This window comes from Corvus cornix, chromosome 24, assembly GCF_000738735.6.
Source record: "Corvus cornix cornix isolate S_Up_H32 chromosome 24, ASM73873v5, whole genome shotgun sequence".
Taxonomy (NCBI): domain Eukaryota; kingdom Metazoa; phylum Chordata; class Aves; order Passeriformes; family Corvidae; genus Corvus; species Corvus cornix.
In genome coordinates, this window is record NC_046353.1 from 5995357 (window position 1) to 6012943 (window position 17587).

The 17587-nt window shown below is 56.3% G+C and overlaps 1 protein-coding gene across 2 annotated transcripts in view; it reads right to left on the reverse strand.

The window, feature by feature from the left end:
- The window catches only part of ETS1 (ETS proto-oncogene 1, transcription factor), a 76508-nt gene that overhangs the window by 40674 nt on the left and 18247 nt on the right, over positions 1-17587 (reverse strand). The window contains exon 1 of one of the 2 annotated variants that reach the window (XM_039564855.1): positions 5899-6060. The exons of the other annotated variant lie outside the window; for it this stretch is intronic. Within the exon in view, the coding sequence (XP_039420789.1) occupies positions 5899-5968 (70 nt within the window). The 5' untranslated portion in view covers positions 5969-6060. Of the gene's footprint in view, positions 1-5898; positions 6061-17587 lie in introns of those variants that run through there. 2 annotated transcript variants of the gene reach the window in all.

The following is a 17587-nucleotide window of genomic DNA, read 5'->3' on the forward strand; positions in this document are numbered from 1 at the left end:
TGGAGCCATCTCCCGGCTCTGCCATGGGCAGCACTCAAGAGCTTCCCCCCCCCCAAATTCCACTGCACCTGGGAAAAATGTAGGAGCTCGTAGGAGAATCAATAAATATTTATTGTTTAACCAGCAGTATTTTGACTGGAGATGTAAGCATGGCCCTGTGCCAGGGAAACGAGAGCCTTCTTGGCCAGCACTGCAAACAAATTTTCGTCTGTATCTCGTTGGAAGATTATAAACTACACAATGAAAGGAAAAAAAAAAGAAACACAGGCAGCGAGCAGCTTAGTCACGGAAGAGGAACAAAAGAGCTGAGAGGGATAACTGGCGTGGGGTTACAAAAAAGGGCTGCAGGCCTGATTTTTGGCTGTGAGGCAGCTGTGCTGCTCCGATCAGCTGCAGATTGTGCCACTGGCTCCTGCTGGGATGGGGCTTGGAGCTGCACCAGGAGGCACTGGAGACACTGGAATCCACCAGGAACTCCCAGCCAAAAAGCCAACTGGGGACTCAGGGCCTGACCTGCAGAGGCACAACCTTGCTCCTGTAGGAATATCCCAATTCCCACGAGGATCCCCAGTCACAGTCAGGCCCTGGCTCCAGGGGAATTTCAGTGCTCAAATAAAGCAGATCCTTCCCTCCTTGTGCACCTCCTCAGTCCTGGCACATCCCCACCCTGCACAGGTGCTCCTCCAGCAGGATCTGTCAGCCTGGAGGGTGCCAGAGCTCCATCCTTGGAATCAGGGACAGCAGTGACTGTCCCAAATCCTGCGATTTGCTCATCTTGTGCCATGCAAGGACCAGCTGACAGTGCAAAGAGGAAAACACCCTCCTGCCTTATCTGGGACAGATTTACTTGGATTTGTTCCCTCCTTCCCCAAAATCCCAGCAGATCCTGGTGCCACAGCTGACAAAGAGCCATTTAGGGTGACAGATCTGCCAGTTCACATCCCCGAAGTGTATTCAGACGGCCTGGTCTTACCCACACCCACCCGAGGGTTTAATCTATGGGACAACCTCTGCACCCTAAGCCTGATCCAGCTGCTCCCAGCTCCTCACACAGCAGGATCCATTCCAGAGGGTGCAGCCTCTGCACTTCCACAGCCGCAAATCCAGAGCTGCCTCCCAGAGATGTGTCCAAGGCCAGGTTGGACGGGGCTTGGAGCAGCCTGGGCTGGTGGGAGGTGTCCCAGGTGGAACAAGAAGATCTTTAAGGCCACTCCAACCCAAACCATTCTGGCATTCTGTGATAATCCCCTGGCAAAGCTCAGCCCCAGACCCGCTGGAGTCCCAGCCCCTCGCTGCCGGCCTGCCAGCAATCTGCTCTGGATTTGGGAGTGCAGGAAGTTTTAGGATGTCTCAGCAGCTCGCTCTGGAGAGCTGGAGCGCAGCATTCCAGCGTTATCCCTACATTCTATAAGGCCCATCAAAACATGGCACGCTGTAATTACACGGCTAATTAGGGGCTACTCCACGTAACGAAGCTGTAATTACACCCTTGGTGTGCGCTTTGGGGAGCTGGGGATGGAAACGTGGAAGGAACGGGGGTTTGCTCCTGTTCCCTGGAAATCTCCCTCCCTGTGCCCAGGTTAAAAACCAGGGATGCGTTTGGTGGATGTGTCCCTGAGGGACAGCTCCTCCAGTCGCCCTTTTCCACACCTTTTCAAAGCTCTGGTGTGAAGTCGACACGAAAAAAGCTGGAGCTGGTGGCAGCCAAGTGCAGCCAGTCCCCCCTCCTGGGAACCTCTCATTCCCGCATCCCGGCTGGATACCGCAGTAATGGGCATTTTGTCAGCGCATACAGAGGTAATTGCTCTTCTTCAGCTGAGTTCTCACCTCCTCCACAGGCAATCAGCACCGAAAAGGCGAGAGCAGCCCCAAGCCCTCCATTTCCGAGCCTCAGCCTCGCTGCTGATGATTCCAGCCCACACAGAGCATCCCCAGCCGAGCCCGGCTCTCACCTTGGCTGCACTGCAGAGCAGAGCATTCCAAAAGATCCGAATGCGATTCCCCGCATCCCTGGAATCACCAATCAGTGCTTTCCTTCCCCCAGGCTCTGGCATCCTGCGTGTCCCGGGGAGGACAGGTGGGCGCTCTCCCAGCACCTCTGAGGCAGAGCGAGGGACAGAGAACATCCCAAAGCCGGGAGAGAAATGCTGGAGCTCTCTGCTGGGTTTTATCCCGCATGGAAAGAAAACGTGGCCATGCAGGAGCCAACTCGGGTCAGCAGCAGGGAAACTGAGTCACGCAGCAGCTGACACAGCTGGAGGAGATAACGCAGGATCCAACCCTTCTTTTTGGATGAGAGCAATGTTCCAGGTCCCTGAGCGCTTTTATCCCGACCAGCTCAGCAAACTGAGCCCCGCTGGATGGGCCGATCCAGCTGTGAGTCGGTTCCCTGCACACCTGGGAGCCAGGGATGGCTGCAAACTTGTCCTGCCTAGACAAGGCAGAGGGCAGAATGAAGGATCCCCTCCTGAAACCTAAAGAAGAGCGATTTTCTCTGCCACTCGCCCGCGGCGAGGCTCTGTGGAGGGGCTCCGCATTTGCCAGGCTCGCTTTAAATGCAAACTCCCGTATTTGTCTGCACTGAAAGTGAAAGCAAAGCCTGACCTGGCTGTGGGAAGGGGGAGAAGCACGATTCAGGCAGCTCCTACACCCAAAAGCAGCACGCAAGCTGTGCAGGAGCTTTCCTGTACCCTGCAGCACCACAGCAGGAGAACCAGAATCTTACAGAGGTTTGGGTTGGAAGGGAAAATCTTGCTTCAGCCCCAAGTGACGTCCCAAATCCTAAACAGAGGGAAAGGCTCTTGCCAGATAAAAATACACCCCTGGGATGCCACCCACGCACAGGCCAATGGAAACAACGTGTCCATGTCCCAGCTGTCCTCAGGGTAGGCATGGGAAGAGCCGAAAAGCCGAAAAGTCCGGATTTCTGTGCTGCGTGTGCACGGAGCAAATCCCTTTTCCAGGAACAAATCCCCCCCTGCTCCTGTAACACACCTCCAGGGAAAGCAGGCAAAAGGAGAGCTGGATGCAGGATGGGGAGCTCAGCATCCCTGCTCCACCTGGGATGACCGGGAACGACACCTGGGATTACAACCCTGCTCTGGGACCTCGGGGGCAGCAAATCCGCAGCTTCCTTAGCAAGAGATGAGTGCCTGGAAACCCCAGCTACACCTCACAGCTCCGGGAGCTGCTTCCCACTCTGCCCACAGCCAGCGAACGGAGCGTGCAGGAAACAAAGTGATTTGTGGAGGGCAGCGTTCAGCAGCCCCCAGGTGAAGTTCCCCTTGGGGTTGAATTTTGCGTGGTTTGGGGTTTTACTGTCTCAAAAACCGCCCCACCCAGCCATTGGTGGATTGGCAATGTAGGTACAACCACAAGTGATGTTACTGTCCTCTCCATCAGAGCCTCATAAAAATATCCATGCACATAAAATGGTACATTAAAGGAGAACCCACCTCCTTGGGGTTCTGCTCATCTCACCCACACATTCCTGCTGATAATAGCACGGGTGGAGGGGGAAATTTGGCTTTGGAAGCTTCCTACAACTCCACATCCCCTCCAGGTAATTTTTAAACCCTTCGGACACACCACAAATCCCCCCGAAGTGTTGCAGGCAGAGGTGCGGGGTGGAGCAGTGCTTGGTTTGGGGGGTGAGAGGGGACAGGGGTGTGGTTTTATGGGGCACCTGGCACATCAAACATCCTGCACAACTGAAATCCTCTGGCTGCAGGGATCCTCCCTGCCCAGGGTTAACCCCAGGGATCACATCGGGCACGGCTGCTTTGTGAAGGGACAAGGGGCTGGAGTCCTCAGCCCATTTTGGAATTCAGGACGATGGGAACACTTGGTGGCAGATTCAGGGCTGAAGGAGCCGTCAGGGAGCGGATGAGTCCTCCAGGAGCAGAGAGAAGTGATGTTCCCTCCCCGCAGCATGGTTGGATCCCAGGAACACAACCCAGCAGCATCCTCACTCCTTCCCTCACCATCAATCCCACCAAACCAGAAAGCTGCCGCGTTCTCCCCGAGCTGGAGGGGAAATGAGGTTAAGCCAGCTAATTGACAGCGCTGACCTTTGTGGCTCCCAGCGAGCGCAGCCACCAGCACAGGAGCGGCTGCAGCCGAGCCCGATGGGGGGGCAGCTCTTTTCTGCCTCTCGGGTTTGTGTTTTTCAGCGCTCTTCCTGCCCGAGTTTAAACTTTGGGTCGGCTCTAAGAACTGTTTGCTGACATCAGCTGCAGCAGAGCTTTCAGGGACGGAAAAAAATGAGCTTAAGGCAGGGTGAAACTCAGTCCTCCCTTCGGGCACCAGGGAATTCCACTGCTCCAGGGCTCAGACACCCAGAGCCTCTGTAAGAGCTCCCACCCACACCAGGAGAGTGCAAATTTAAACAGATACTTTACTCTGGAGTGAAAAGCGAACCTCATCCCACCCTGATGGTCCAGGTGTTTATTCCTATCCCATTTTCTGCCCTTCCAACAAAGCAAACTGCCCTCAGGAGCTGAAGGGCAGGAGTGAGTCTTCACCAAAGTTTTAGGAAATAGGCACAAGCGGATCCTCAGCTCCGCTCAAGCCTCTCATTTCAGCTGCGTGGGTGCATCCTCAGCGTCCCTCGGGCATTTTGAAGCCTGGTGCCCCCAGCCCACACCCCGAGCCAGGCGCAGCCCTGCTGTCGGGGCAGGGAGCACCGGCCCTGCTCTGACCAGCACAGGGTCAGAGGACGGGAGGAGGGATCCCAAGGGAGACACTCCTGCGCTGGACACTCCGTAGCCCGCGGATGGCTGATGCCCAGGTGGGTGCTGACTTTGGAGCTCTTTGCAGCCCAGCTGATGCTGCACCAGCATCTACTGAAGTCTAAGCACCAACCCCTGTGCGGCTCCAGCACTCAGCTGTCATTTTATTTCCACATGCAGCCCAAAATTCCAATGCCTGCAGGAGCTCTGCCTCCTTTCTGGCTTTCCTAGAAACTTCCTAACCAGCAGAGAAACGTACAGCTCAATCTTAAATTTGATTTTCTTCGCCGCACTGGCCCTGCACAAAATCCAGCAAACTTCCAGTGGGAATCACAGCAGGGAGAGATGAAGCAACAGGACTCGTTTTATGCAGAAAAAGGAGGTTTGTTTTTTTTTTTCCTGTGGGCCCTCCAAGCTCCATCCTCCACCTCGCCCGGGCAGGGCAGAGAGCAGTTGAGCGCCCGGGGTCAGGAGCAGCCGACGCCAGCAGTGTGTGAACAGCAGCTCTTATTCTGGTCAAGGCTCGGCTCGGAGCAGTAACCGCAGCCAGCAGCAGCTGAACTCACCGCTGCAGCACACACAAACCCCCTCTCGCCTCCCTTCAGTAACGTGTTGCTCTCTCCACCCATTTATCCAGCTCCAGAAAGCAGGAAAAAAAAAAAAATCAAAGCGGCGGGTTTTCCTGGATTAAACGTGCAAAATCCAGAGCAGTTACCGCTGGAGCGGTGTTTCCCAAATACCACGAGTGCTTGGACCACTCAAGGCATTTTCAGCGAGGGATGGGGGAACGCACATCCCAACTAGAGACGGGGGAGTCCCGGGGAGCGCGTCTCTGCCGCCGGACGGGCTTCCCTGCATCCCGGCAAGGATGCCAGGCGCATGAGGGAAGGAGGCTGGAGGGGCGGCGGGATGGTTTTTAGGAGAAGGAGGGGGATTGAAAGTCGTAAAAGCGCTCGGAAAGTCAATTGGCCTTCGGCAGCGGGCAGAGCCCGGGCGGCACCGCTGCGCTGCGACTTGGGGTGCGCTCCGTGTTCCCTTCCCAAAGACACCCCCAAAAAGCCCACACCGACCTCTCTGATCACCCCCTCCCCCCCCGGCCAAACCTCTCCCGCCGCCGCCCTCGCAGGGAGAAGGGGACGGGGCTGCGCGGAGGGGACACGGCGCTCACCGGGGGACGGGAAGAGCTCGATGTCCACCTTCTCCGTCTTGATGATGGTCAGATCCACCGCCGCCTTCATGGCTGGGGCAGCGCCGCGGGGGCGTCGCGCCGGGAGCGGGGGCGGCGGCTGAGCCCCGCCGAGCGCGGAGCGGGGCGCCCGGGGCAGCGCGGGCCGGCGCTGCCTCCCTCCTCCCGCTGCTCTTCCTCCTCCTCCTTCTCCTTCTCCTCCTCCTCCTCCTTCCTTCCTTCCTTCCTTCCGCGCTCCCTCGCTCCGCTCCCGGCTGCGCTGCGCTCCCTGCTCCTCTCCGCTCCGCCTCGCCCGTCCCCGCCGCCGCCGCCCCGGCCGGGCTGAGCCGAGGGGAGGGCGCTGGGCCGGCCCCGAGCGGTGACAGCGGCGGGAGGGACCCGCCCCGCCCCGCCCCGCCCCGGAGGCGGCCCCGGCCCCCGGCGCCGCGGGGAGCGGAGCCGGCGCTGCCGGGGGAACGGGGGGTCCGGGCGTGGAGGGGGGGCAGCGCATCCAGGGCGCCTCCGCCCCGACCTCTGCTCGCATCCCGGCCCCCAAACACGGCGGAGTGAGAGTTTGAGCACGGGAAAATGCCGCCCCGGCTGGAGCCACTGCCTGAAACCGGTGGTTCTTGAAACTGGGCCAGTTGTCTTCACCCCGCCTGTCTCGACATGAACCGCTGCCTTCCACACTCACCCCTTCAGTTCCCATCACCCCTTCATCTCCTCACGTTTCCATCACCCCTTCACATTCCCACCATCCCGCCTGGAGCAGCCTGATCCTGTCCCACACATTCGAACTCAGGGGCACAGCCAGGGCAGAGCTGTGCACATTGTGTCCTGGTGGGTGACAGCCAGGGGTGGCTGTTCCCAGGCCTGCTTGGTAGAGGTGGGAGGCCAAAAGGAGTTGGGAACTGACTGGATAAAAAGCATCTTGAAGATACAAGATGAGTATCATGCCAGCACGGCATGGAGTTAACAGAAAAATACCGGTTTTCACATGAAATCTATTTGATTGTATTTAGGTAGCACAAACTTCAGACCACAAACGGCAGAGCAGAAGGAGAGAATGACTCACAGATGTCAGCTTACCGGCACGGAGAAAAAAAGTCATTAGCAACCAGCTCTTGTGGTTCTCTCACTCTGAAAGTGTGTAACAGCCTCCGACTCTCTGGGGCAGATCAGGCTGCTCCCATCAAAGATGGGCTCAAGTGAACACAGGCCTGGGGTTATGGCACTGCCCAGCCCTTGGGATGGACCAGGGTCCCGCTTGCAAACACCCCTGAAACCTCCCAAGGCCCTGAAAGATGAGCTGCAGATTCAAACGCTGCAGCTCAGGTTATTTCGCTTCTGCAGCGGGGCCTGTCTCAGCCACCACGGGCATATTTATAGCAGGAGATTTGTGCAACCGAAAGAAGCTGCGAGGTGCTGGGGCAGACGCGGAGAGCTGGCTCTGGCTGCACGCACGGCTTTGCCAAGGCAGGCAGATCGAGCAGCAGGAGGGCTGAGAGCTGGCAAAGCCCGGCAGGGAGCTCCGGCCCAAAGTTCATCTTCCTCACCCACTGACAACCTCTCCATTCCCAGTTTTACAGGCAGTCTTGTTTCCAATTCACTTGCAAGCTCAGTCCTGGGCAACCTATTCCTGCAGCAGTGGAGCGGGACCAGCGATTTGCTGTGATGAAAAACCTCCTCCACTGATTCCCGAGGGCTCGGGAGAACCTGAGCCATGCTCAGAGTTGGAAACCTCGGCTGGTGGTTTGGAACCTACCACAGGAATGAACCTGGAAATCCGAAGGTGGGAAGAGGATGGCTGCAGGGATAAAATGTGGTCCCTCCCCAGGACAGGCTCATGTCCTTGCACCTGCCCCCGGTTTGGGTTTCTTTCTTCCCCCTACAGCAACAATTGAAGGAAGAAACTACAGAGATTTAGCAGACCGTTTCTAGCTGAAAATCAAAAGGGGATTCAGGAGAAACAGCTGCCTGATCTCTGATCCCTCCAGAGCAGGCTTGGGAAGAGAAACCCGATGCAGTTATCAGAGCCCCCCAGTCCTTTCCTTCCCGCGCTCGGCCGGGCTGGGATCCCGCGGCAGGGAGAGGAGGGAGCTGGCCGGGGGTGCCGGTTTGTGCAGCTGCCTGCCGGAGCCAGCAGAAAGCACCTGCGGTCCCAACCGTATGGAAATGACCCCCCCGGGCAGCTCGTTCGCCCCGCTCGGAGCGCGGCTGCAGCAAACCACAACCCCCGGACCGAAACAGGGGAGGAGGAGGCGCGGCGAGGTCACCGGGACTCGCCCAAACACAAACTGGGACAGGCTCTTGGTGGCACACGGCACAAGGCTCTCCTGGGCAGAGGATGGAGCTGCAGGGATTGAGACGCAGCAACAGAGGAGGCCCTGAGGTGTCTCTTCTTTAGCCTCGCTCCCCTGGGCCGATGCTTTTGGCTCGGCTTCTCCTGCAGTGTTACAGTCTCGAGGACTGGCTGAACTCCAGGGCACCTGTGCTGGAGATCCTTCTCTTCTGGACCACGACAAAGCTGCTAATAAAGACCTTTCTCACAGCTTGTGGGGTTCTTATTAGGAGAGATCCACACTCTGCTGGCATCCTGGCTGGGCCCTGATCCCACACAGCCGATGACACCGAGCCCAGCTTGGGGCAGGATGGCTGCAGAGGACCTCTGAGCTTTGCCTCATCCCCTTGCGCCTCCCCAAACTTGTGTTCCATTTTGCTGGTGCAATGCATGACAAGCCCTACACACAGGGAAACTGGAAATGCTTCCAAAAGTAGCACCAGGGCAAAAATCCCCAAAGGGGAGGAAAACAACGGAGTGGCTGCAGACGGAGGTTTCCTCCCAGGGCAGCTGAATCTCTCCTTCGAACTCTATCCCAGCAGCCGCCTTAATTTGTGTTCACTTCAGAGCTGCAACATGAAAGCCCTGGCTCTGAGCTCCAGCTGAGCCGCTCAATGGCTCAGTGTTCGCAGAAGGCATGGAAGGAATCCATTGATTAGTTTCTTCAGCTGGGATGTGACCATTCTGAGTCCAAGACCTGCCAAACATGACTTCGCCCCAGCAACTGGTTCCTATTTGCTGCTCGCAGGCTTTAGAGAAATCTTTCCTCTTCCCCATCCAAGTCTCACCCTCGTTTTCCACTGGGTCGTTACTGAGCGTTAATATCCACTCAGGCTCTGTCCGGGGAGGGAGGATGCGGGGCTGGAGAGCAGCCCTGCAGCCCAGAGATGGGCGATAACCCTCTGCCCTCCCGCCGCAGCGCCCCGCTGTTTGCAACGCTGGGAACAAAGAAAGGACGGGCAGTAATGCCCCATTGTTCCCGCGGCCGCTGACGAACCTTGGGTTAACAGAACAATAATAATTATTATTCATTTAGCACTGAGGAAAGGTATTAGGAGAGCAGAGACTTTGCCGTGATTTCCGAACCTTCCATGACCTCTCTCCTGGCTGGGGTGGCTCTTTCACTTCCCCATGGCCAAATTCACTCCTGTCCCAGCCCGGGGCAGCTGCTGGCTCTCCTTCAAATGCCATGGAGCTGGGACAGCTTCTCCTTTCCCTTGCATTTCCCCATTCCCATCCCAGCAGGAATTAGGTGTGACTTCTGGTCTGGAGAAGGAGCTTTTCCGCGCACTGCTGCTACCAAAACATGGTGTGAAATACAACGGCCACGGAATAACGTGGAGCATCCACCCAGCTGTAATGGCCAGGAAATGAAGAACACCATATCCAATTAAAACTGCAGGGGGATATTTATGGCAGAACGTAATTAGCCAAATTGGAGCCTTCCCCAAAACTGCCATGGGATTTTTAATGATCGCGAGCGGTCAGGGATTGGGTTTGATGTTTTGTCAAGTAAACAATATCCAGAGGGCATGGGACAAAAATCAGGAGCAAAGGGGAGAGGAAAAAAAAGAACAAAAAAGCAAAAAACTGTCCTGCAACTCCAGGGAGAAAGGGAGACATGAAAGGATTTATCGTAACGGGGACATTGTTGGAAGGAGCAGCGGCCACCACTCCAAGAAAGGAAAGAGCAGGGAGGTGGCCCTGGGCGTGGAGGTGGCCCTGTGCAATGAGAGGAAAGAGCAGGCAGCTGCCACGGCCGTTCCCCTGGGAGATACCCTTCCTGGAATTTAAAATGATACGAGAAATTCTTTCAAGCGCCGTAATAGCTGGGAAGTATTGGAGTATTTTGGTAAGAGGAGGCTGGAGTAGCCCTGCTGACCCAGCCTCCCGCTTTTGGCTCGGGCAGGGCAGCAGAGCTCGTTAGTGGCACATCCTGCATGTGCCCCCGGGCGGGCTGTGGGAGCCGGGCCGCTCCCAGACCCAGCGCCGGGGTCCCGGAGGTGCTGACCGTGCCCCAGATGTGGCCTCTGGGGTGCCCTCGCTGCGGGGCTGGAGGCACGGAGAGTCCCCCAGCCAGGGCAGTGCTCCCGCTGGGATCTCCAGCCCTGGGCCGGCCCAGCCCCGGGCCATCGCTGCCACAATGCCCTCCTGTGACCGCCTGTCCCCGGGCTCCGAGCCTCCGCGGCTCCTGCTCTCATTAAGTCCCGGCGGGGAGGGCTCACAAAAGCCGCTTTGTGGCCAGCGGGGGTCAAGGCTCGGCACGCAGAGCCACAGCCCCGTCACACGCCGGGGCACCCGAGCCAGCCTCAGGAGCTGCCCGAGCACCTCCAAGTGCCTCCCAGAGGTGCTGATCCCGCACCTGAGGAGCTGCTCTGGGCTCCGGCAATGCCACCCTGACGGGAATCTCCTTGGCGGGCGTGCGGTCACTCACTCGTGTCCCTGCTGGATGGAAAACCCTCGTAAGCTGCTCTGCAGCGCTCTTTGCTCTCCGGACATTTTCCCTCTCCCCTCAAGTCACAGCACCAAGCTCTTGGTAAACACACCCTGAGGGGTTTTGCTGTTGAACTCCCGATACTCACAGTTACACCGGGCATGTGCAGCTGATACACATCGAATCTCCCCCGCAGGACGCCCTCCCTCACCTTTGCTCGGATCTCTCTGGCCTCAGATCTCTCTCCTTCAGAGCACGAACACCAGCCAGCTCAGGTTTAAGCAGCACAGCTCGTGGCTGCACTCTCGGCATTCACCAGTCTCTTCTTACTGAGCTGATCCCTGGCAGCCCTTGAAATTCCCTTCCCTGGGACGCACGGAGGGTTTATGCAGGAGAGGCAAAGGGAGCCTTGCTCATAAACGGTCTCCTGACAGCCAGGCTCTGATCACTGATGCTTCTCTGCCCTTCCCATCTTTCCAAAACCCACCACTAGCAAAACAGCACCCAGTGCTTCACCAAGCGCCGAGGGACAGCCACATTTCACTTCAGCAAGGTCCAAGAGCCACACAAGCACCTCCCAAGGAAGGTCAGTCCGGCTCCAAGCTCTGGCAGAGAATCCACAGCCTGAGAAGTGGCAGCCACCGGGAGAATCCCATGCTCGCAGCCAGCTGGAAGTGACCAGCCCAGGAAAATAAACCCCAGGACTGCGGTGACCCCCAGGTTAATGCCGGGGCCAGGACAGAGGGGTTCAAGTGATGGAAGTTTAATTCCTGGTCGGCATTTCCACCTTTGTGCTTCCATCCCTTTTTTTGGTGGTGCTTTCTCCCTTCCCAAGGAGCTGGGAGCTCAGCAGTGCCAAAGGAAAAGCTCAGGGGTGGGGGACCGTGATGGGGTCTCTCCAGAGAGAGATTTGAGGGGAAAGCTCAGGAAAGAGAACTGGGATTTCCATCCCTGGTTGCACAGGACCCTGAGAGGCACAACCAACCAAGGTGCCTCCATCCCAAACCACTGCCCTGCCACGGCCGTGAGGTGACAGGTGCACACAGCCAGTCTGGGGAGAAAATTCCGGGATGGGCACGATTATCCCGGAGCACGGAAATTCCAGGATGAGACCCACAGCCGTGGAACTGCCCTGCCCAGAGAGTCTCTGCCAGCAGAGACACCCCCAGCATCACTCCTGGGATGAGGGATCCGCCTGCAAAGGCGGCTCAAAGAGGAAAAACCTCCTCTCCCGCAATTGTCCGCGCTTGGCAACCTGGCCTGGCAGCGACCAAACGCCAGGGAAATATTCCTCCCTACACGTGTTTGGGTTTTTCGGGGTGGTTTTCTTGGCCGCCGCCCCTGGCTCGGCAACAATGCCCGGCTTGTTCGGCCCCGCGCTGCAGGCCAGGCTTGAATGGATCTGTCTAAAATTATAAAGCGGGGCAGCCCCCGGGCTCTGCGAGATCACAGAGCCCACGCTGGGGCTGAACAAAGCCCCCGCTATTTCCCAACAATTAGCCCGGCTAAAAGGACATCTATCCGCTGCCATCAGAGCCACCACGTGCCTCCCAGCCAGCCCATTGTGCGGCTAATTAAATAACACGCCTCTCTCCCCGGGAGCGGCTCCTGATTAGCTCGCCCAAGGTCCTAAATCCTTGCGGGTGTGAATGGGAACAGCTGCTGGGCAGGGAATTGCGGCTCCGGAGGGGACACGGCCATCCCGCGACAGCCACGGGTGACTTCAGGGGGTTTAAGGTACCTTAAAACTCGTCCAGTGCCACGCCTGCCTTGGCAGGGACACATTCCACTGTCCCAGGATGCTCCAAACCCTGTCCAACCTGGCTTTGGACACTGCCAGGGACGGGGCAGCCACGGCTGCCCTGTGCCAGGCCCTCCCCACCCTCACAGGGATTAATTCCTTCCCAGTATCCCATTAAACCCACCCTCTTCCACTCTGAAGCCATTCCTCCTCATCCCATTTTCAGGAAGCTGTTGAACAAAGATCCTGAGATCCAAGAGGGCTCAGCACACTCTGCTTCCCTATCCCAACCTCCCAGCTGCCTGCAGCAAAAGTCGTGAAAACAGATGATTTATTTATTTATTATTTTTCATGCTTTGAAAAAATCAGATGCAAATATTTTTTCCAAATACGTTCCTGGCTGATACAGACCAGTTTCTTGTCAGGGTCTTTTTTTATTTTTCCCACACTTCTCATTGGGTTAAAGCAGTGAAAAGAAAATAAACAAGGAAAATGTTGTGTCATTCAACCAGAGCTAAAACTTTCTATTTTTGCACTTTTAATATGGGAAGGAATTGCAAAATGGAAAAAAAAAAAAAAAGGCCTATTAAAAGTAATTTGTTAACAAGCTCTTTTCACCCAGTTAGTTCACCTCTTTGAGGATTCTGTGGGAGGGGAAGGTTGAGGATGAGGATGAGGCAAAAGGGAGGCTGGGAAGGCCGATTTGTGCTCTGTGAGATGAAACAAAACAACCTCTGGGGCTTGGGGTTTCCTTCCAATCTGAAAAGGAGTTCTGGGAAGGGAAGAAAATCCACTCAGATGATGAATCAAACACCCCAAGGCTGCCTGAAATGTCCTGGGATGTCATGTTTCGGGTCATGGATGGGGCCACCACAGCCCCTCATCCATCCCTGCGGGAGGTGGACGAGCACTTTCTGAGCACCCAACCTGCACCAGCTCGACCCCAAAGCCTCAGGACGATTTTCTCCCCATCTCAGCCCAGTTCCTTGGGCTGAGCTCCAGCACAACAGCTCAGAACCCCTGAATCACTCCAGATGTTCGACACCTTTCCCCACAGGCTCCCAAGACCCAGAAGAAATTCAGTTCCTTTCTGTCAAGGCCCCAGTCAGCAACAGTTGCAAATACCCCCTTTAAATCATCATTTCCCACTCCTGGCTATTTCAATCATCGTTTTCACACCGAGGGAGCCTGGCTGGAGGACTGGGAAGGTGGGGCAGCAGATGAATGAGCTGATTTCCTGTGGACCCACTGCTGCTGCACAGCTCCATCCACCCAAGGAAAACAGCAAACCTCCATTCCTCATCCCGTGTGGGGGGAGGCAGCAGGAGGAAGGACACAGAGGAGGAGGCAGAGCTTGCTTTGGTTCTAATGGGGACCAAAGCTGGCTCCTATTTTCCAAACCCACCCTGGGGAGCAGCTGCTGGTGGAGCTTGGGTGGGAAAAAGCTGGGGAGCTTTAGGAATGCATCGGGGAATTATGCATCAGTGCATGTGCACACCCATGGGGCTTCGTTGGAAAAGCACAGGGATCAACTCGATGCACATCGCTGTTGAAATCAGACTTACCCCACACTCAGGAAATGCAAAGGTTTTACACCAAATAACCAAATTTTACAGGGATGCGTCCACAGGGCCAGGAAAAACGTCCTTTAAAGATGTGCCGTGGCTCACATGAAGGCCCAGAAGGGCTGCACAAGAACCCAGCCCCAAACCCAGCTTAACACAACCCTGGAGCAGCCTCCTCAGTCCTCAAACCCCACAGCCAGGTCTGAGAGTCCATCCATCCCAAACTCCCAAATAAAGGGCAGGAGCCAAGAAAAAGCTGCCTCCCCTCACCCAGCCAGTGCCCTCGATCCCAAAGCTCTGGGAATGGCTCCACAGCCACTTGATTAATAAGGGCCCAGGGGGGGAAACCCGTTTATATAACCTCGTCTTCTCTAAACTTCCTAAGTGCTTCAGAAAGTGGCTGCCCTGGAAACCCAAACTGGAAACGAAAAATATTATCCTGCCATTTATAAACATCCCCGGTACTAATGAAGTGAGGAGCGGCAGCGACGGCCTGCCAGGGCAAGGTGCTCTTGGCGGGCGTGGGAGAGCCCCAAAACCCCTGATTTCAGGTGGGTGTGGAGGGGAAAGTCCTCCCACCATGATCCGGTGCCTCTGGAGCTGTGAGGCCCCTGGGAAGGGATTTGGGAAGAGAGATGGTTGTGGAAGTATGGCTCTGCTAAGGGCAGGGGAAAATGTGGGGGGAGAAGGGCAGGGTGACCACAGCCGGGCAGGAGCAGCTGGGAGAAGCCCCTAAAATCATTCCCTGAGCTCAGAGTGTGGCTGGGGTGAGGGAGCACATCCTGCTCCTGGAAAGCAGGGAGGGAATTTCGGTGCTTGCTGCGCTCCAGACTCTGTGGGATGAGCTGCCCAGGCCGGGCTGCTCGTGCAGGTCAGCAGAGCACGGCTGTTTACACTGAATAAACACAGAGCAGCCCAAATTTAGCTCTTGGGTTCAACCACCCCGTGCCTCGCAGCCCCTCGGCCGCACATCCCAGCCAGAGAGCCAGGACAGCAGAACGCCCCAGCCCGCTGCTCCATCTGCTTTCCCTGCTGGCATTTCCCACGGAGATTTGTTTTTGCATCAGCACCAGAAAATGCTGAGGTTTGGCTGGAAATATTTGGATTTGGTTTTGACAAAATATTGATGATTGCCGCCCAACAATCTGTCACTTTTGGCAGCAACAAGGAGAAAAGTGGAAAAAAAGAGAGGTTTTTCCTCAAGATATGGGGACTGAGCTGACACCCAGCCTGGGACTCGGCACAAGGGGAAGGTGAAGCAAAGCTACTGGGCTGCCTCGTTATCCTGTCAGTATGATTAGTGCCGAGCAAGGAAAACTGCTCCCACTTCCACAGCGTGGCTGTTTGCCTGGATGGAAACACTGCCAGAGCTGCCGGACACAGGAGGCCTCTGCTCTCCTGGGGTCAGGCAGGGGCTGCATGCAAAGCAGAGGTCTGGACACCTCTGCAGATGTCTCAGATACCCCAAGGTTGCTCGTGGGGAGGAGCTGGTCCAGGGCAGGAGGAGATGCCAGCTTTATTTCCATCACTGCTTTCCAGAATTAGTCCTGTCTTTGGAGCCTGGAAAACTGGGCTGAAATCTCCCAAGCGCTGACTCTTCTGCAAAATGCCTGGAACTGACCAAATTAGAATTTTTCCATTAACAGGCTCCCTTGGGGCATCTCTCCCTTTTGTCCTTTTCTACCTCAGTGCTGACATCAGTTTGACCAAAGCAAGAGCCCCCTGGCCCTGCCTGAACCTCAGATGTGGAGAGTGAATCACACAGACCAGGGACAAAGGCATTCCTGACTCCTGAAAAAGAACTGCTGCTGAGTTAAGGAGAAGGAGTTTGGGCTGGATCTCCTTAGAAATCAAATCTCCCCTTCAGTGGAGCAGTTTCTTTTCTCCATTTCTCCTAAATACCCAACCCTGGCACAGCTTGAGGCTGTTTTCCCGTGCCCAGTCCCTTCTTAGCCATGAGAAAAGACCAACCCCCACTGGGCTCCACCCTCCTGCCCGGGATTTGTGGAGATCCCGGCTTTGCATCCCAACCTGCCCTTGAAGCATCACAGGGGAAGGAAAAACATCAAGAGAAGCCCTGGCTCTAAGAGGGGATCAGAGGTCTCCAAAGCAGCTCCCAGAGCATGGAAAAGCTCCTTTGGTGAGCCTGAAGCTGAAAATGAGCCCGTGTGCAAATGTCACCCTCCATCCCAAACTGTTCCCACACCTCGCTGAAGCCACTTGGAGACAGGGAGAGAGTGTCCCATGACTGTCCCACAGGGAAACCGTCACCCCAACACACGCAGGACCTCATTGTCCCTGCCTGTCCCTCCCCAGGACCAGCTGCACAGAGGAGCCACATGCCAGCTCTGGTCAAACAGCCAACAGCTGACCCAGTGCAGCTTTTCCAAAGCCTATTGATCCCAAAGCCCACAGGGGAAGGTCCATCCGGAGGGCCAGGAAAGTCCAGCACGTGCTGGGGAGGCTGGAGGCAGCTCCAGGGCCGGCCATGCTGGCAGCCAAGGATCACTTCAGACATCTCTTTCTGTGTGTAATCTGAAGCACTCGCACAGCCCCGCTCTCCAGGGACCCCAGCCACTCCCCTGACCTCGCTGAATTAAGCACGGCCATAAAATGTGCACTGAATTAATCATCTGCATCTCCAACGTGAGAAACGGCTGTGCAGGGGCTCACGGGAGCGGCTGCAGGGATTTAGGGATCTCACTCCAGTGGAAGGCAGTGGGGTTTGGATGCCTAAAGACTTTCTGGTGAGTGACGGAGCCAAGGTCTTCCAAAACCCCCACGGTAAGACTCAGCCTGGTCTCCCAGATCTTATCCCTGGGAACCCTTCTCCTATAAAAAGCCTCAGGTCCAGGCTGGACAGGGCTTGGAGCAGCCTGGCCCAGTGGAAGGTGTTCCTGACTAGGGGACAAGATGAGCTTTGAGGTCCCCCAGCCCAAACCATTCTGGGCTTCTCTGACTCCATGACCATGGGTGCTGGGAAGAGTCACCAGGACTGGGAGCTCAGGTGGATGGACCCCTCACGCCCTGGGAAGAGGAGGTTGCCCTGCAGGGTCCCTGCAGTCCAACAGCTGATTGCTGCAAAGCTGGGGTGAAGAGGGATCTGGGAGAGCAGCCAGAGATCAGGGACACCGTATTTCCCCCAGGAGCTCCAGGCAAGGTGAGAAAGAGGCACAAGGCAGGTTCTGGTAAATGAGGTGCAGAGAGCTCCTTTGGAAAGCTCAGTCCTGGCTCTGCTCAGAAAAGGAGGAATCATTCCCATTCCCAATTAACAGCAGGGGCTGATTTCTATCCCACTTTAGGAGAGCAGAGAGATGCAATCCCTTCCAGGGCTTTCAAGGAATGTCCATCCTAATGCTGTCCTTTAAGCCTGGCACCTCCTCCTGCTCTTCCCCTCTCCAGCCTGGATGAACTCCCGGAGCGGTGCTGGGGCACAGGACAGTCCCATCCTCCTGGAATTGTCTCTGTGTTGGAAATAACAATTAAAGGAACAGACAGACCATCCTAATTGACCCCCCCCCCCCCCAAACGTCTGACAGCAGTTTCTCAAGCTGAAGTGATGCAAATAGCTCAGATAAGGCTCAGATAAAGTATCTGTACTCTCAAGGGCT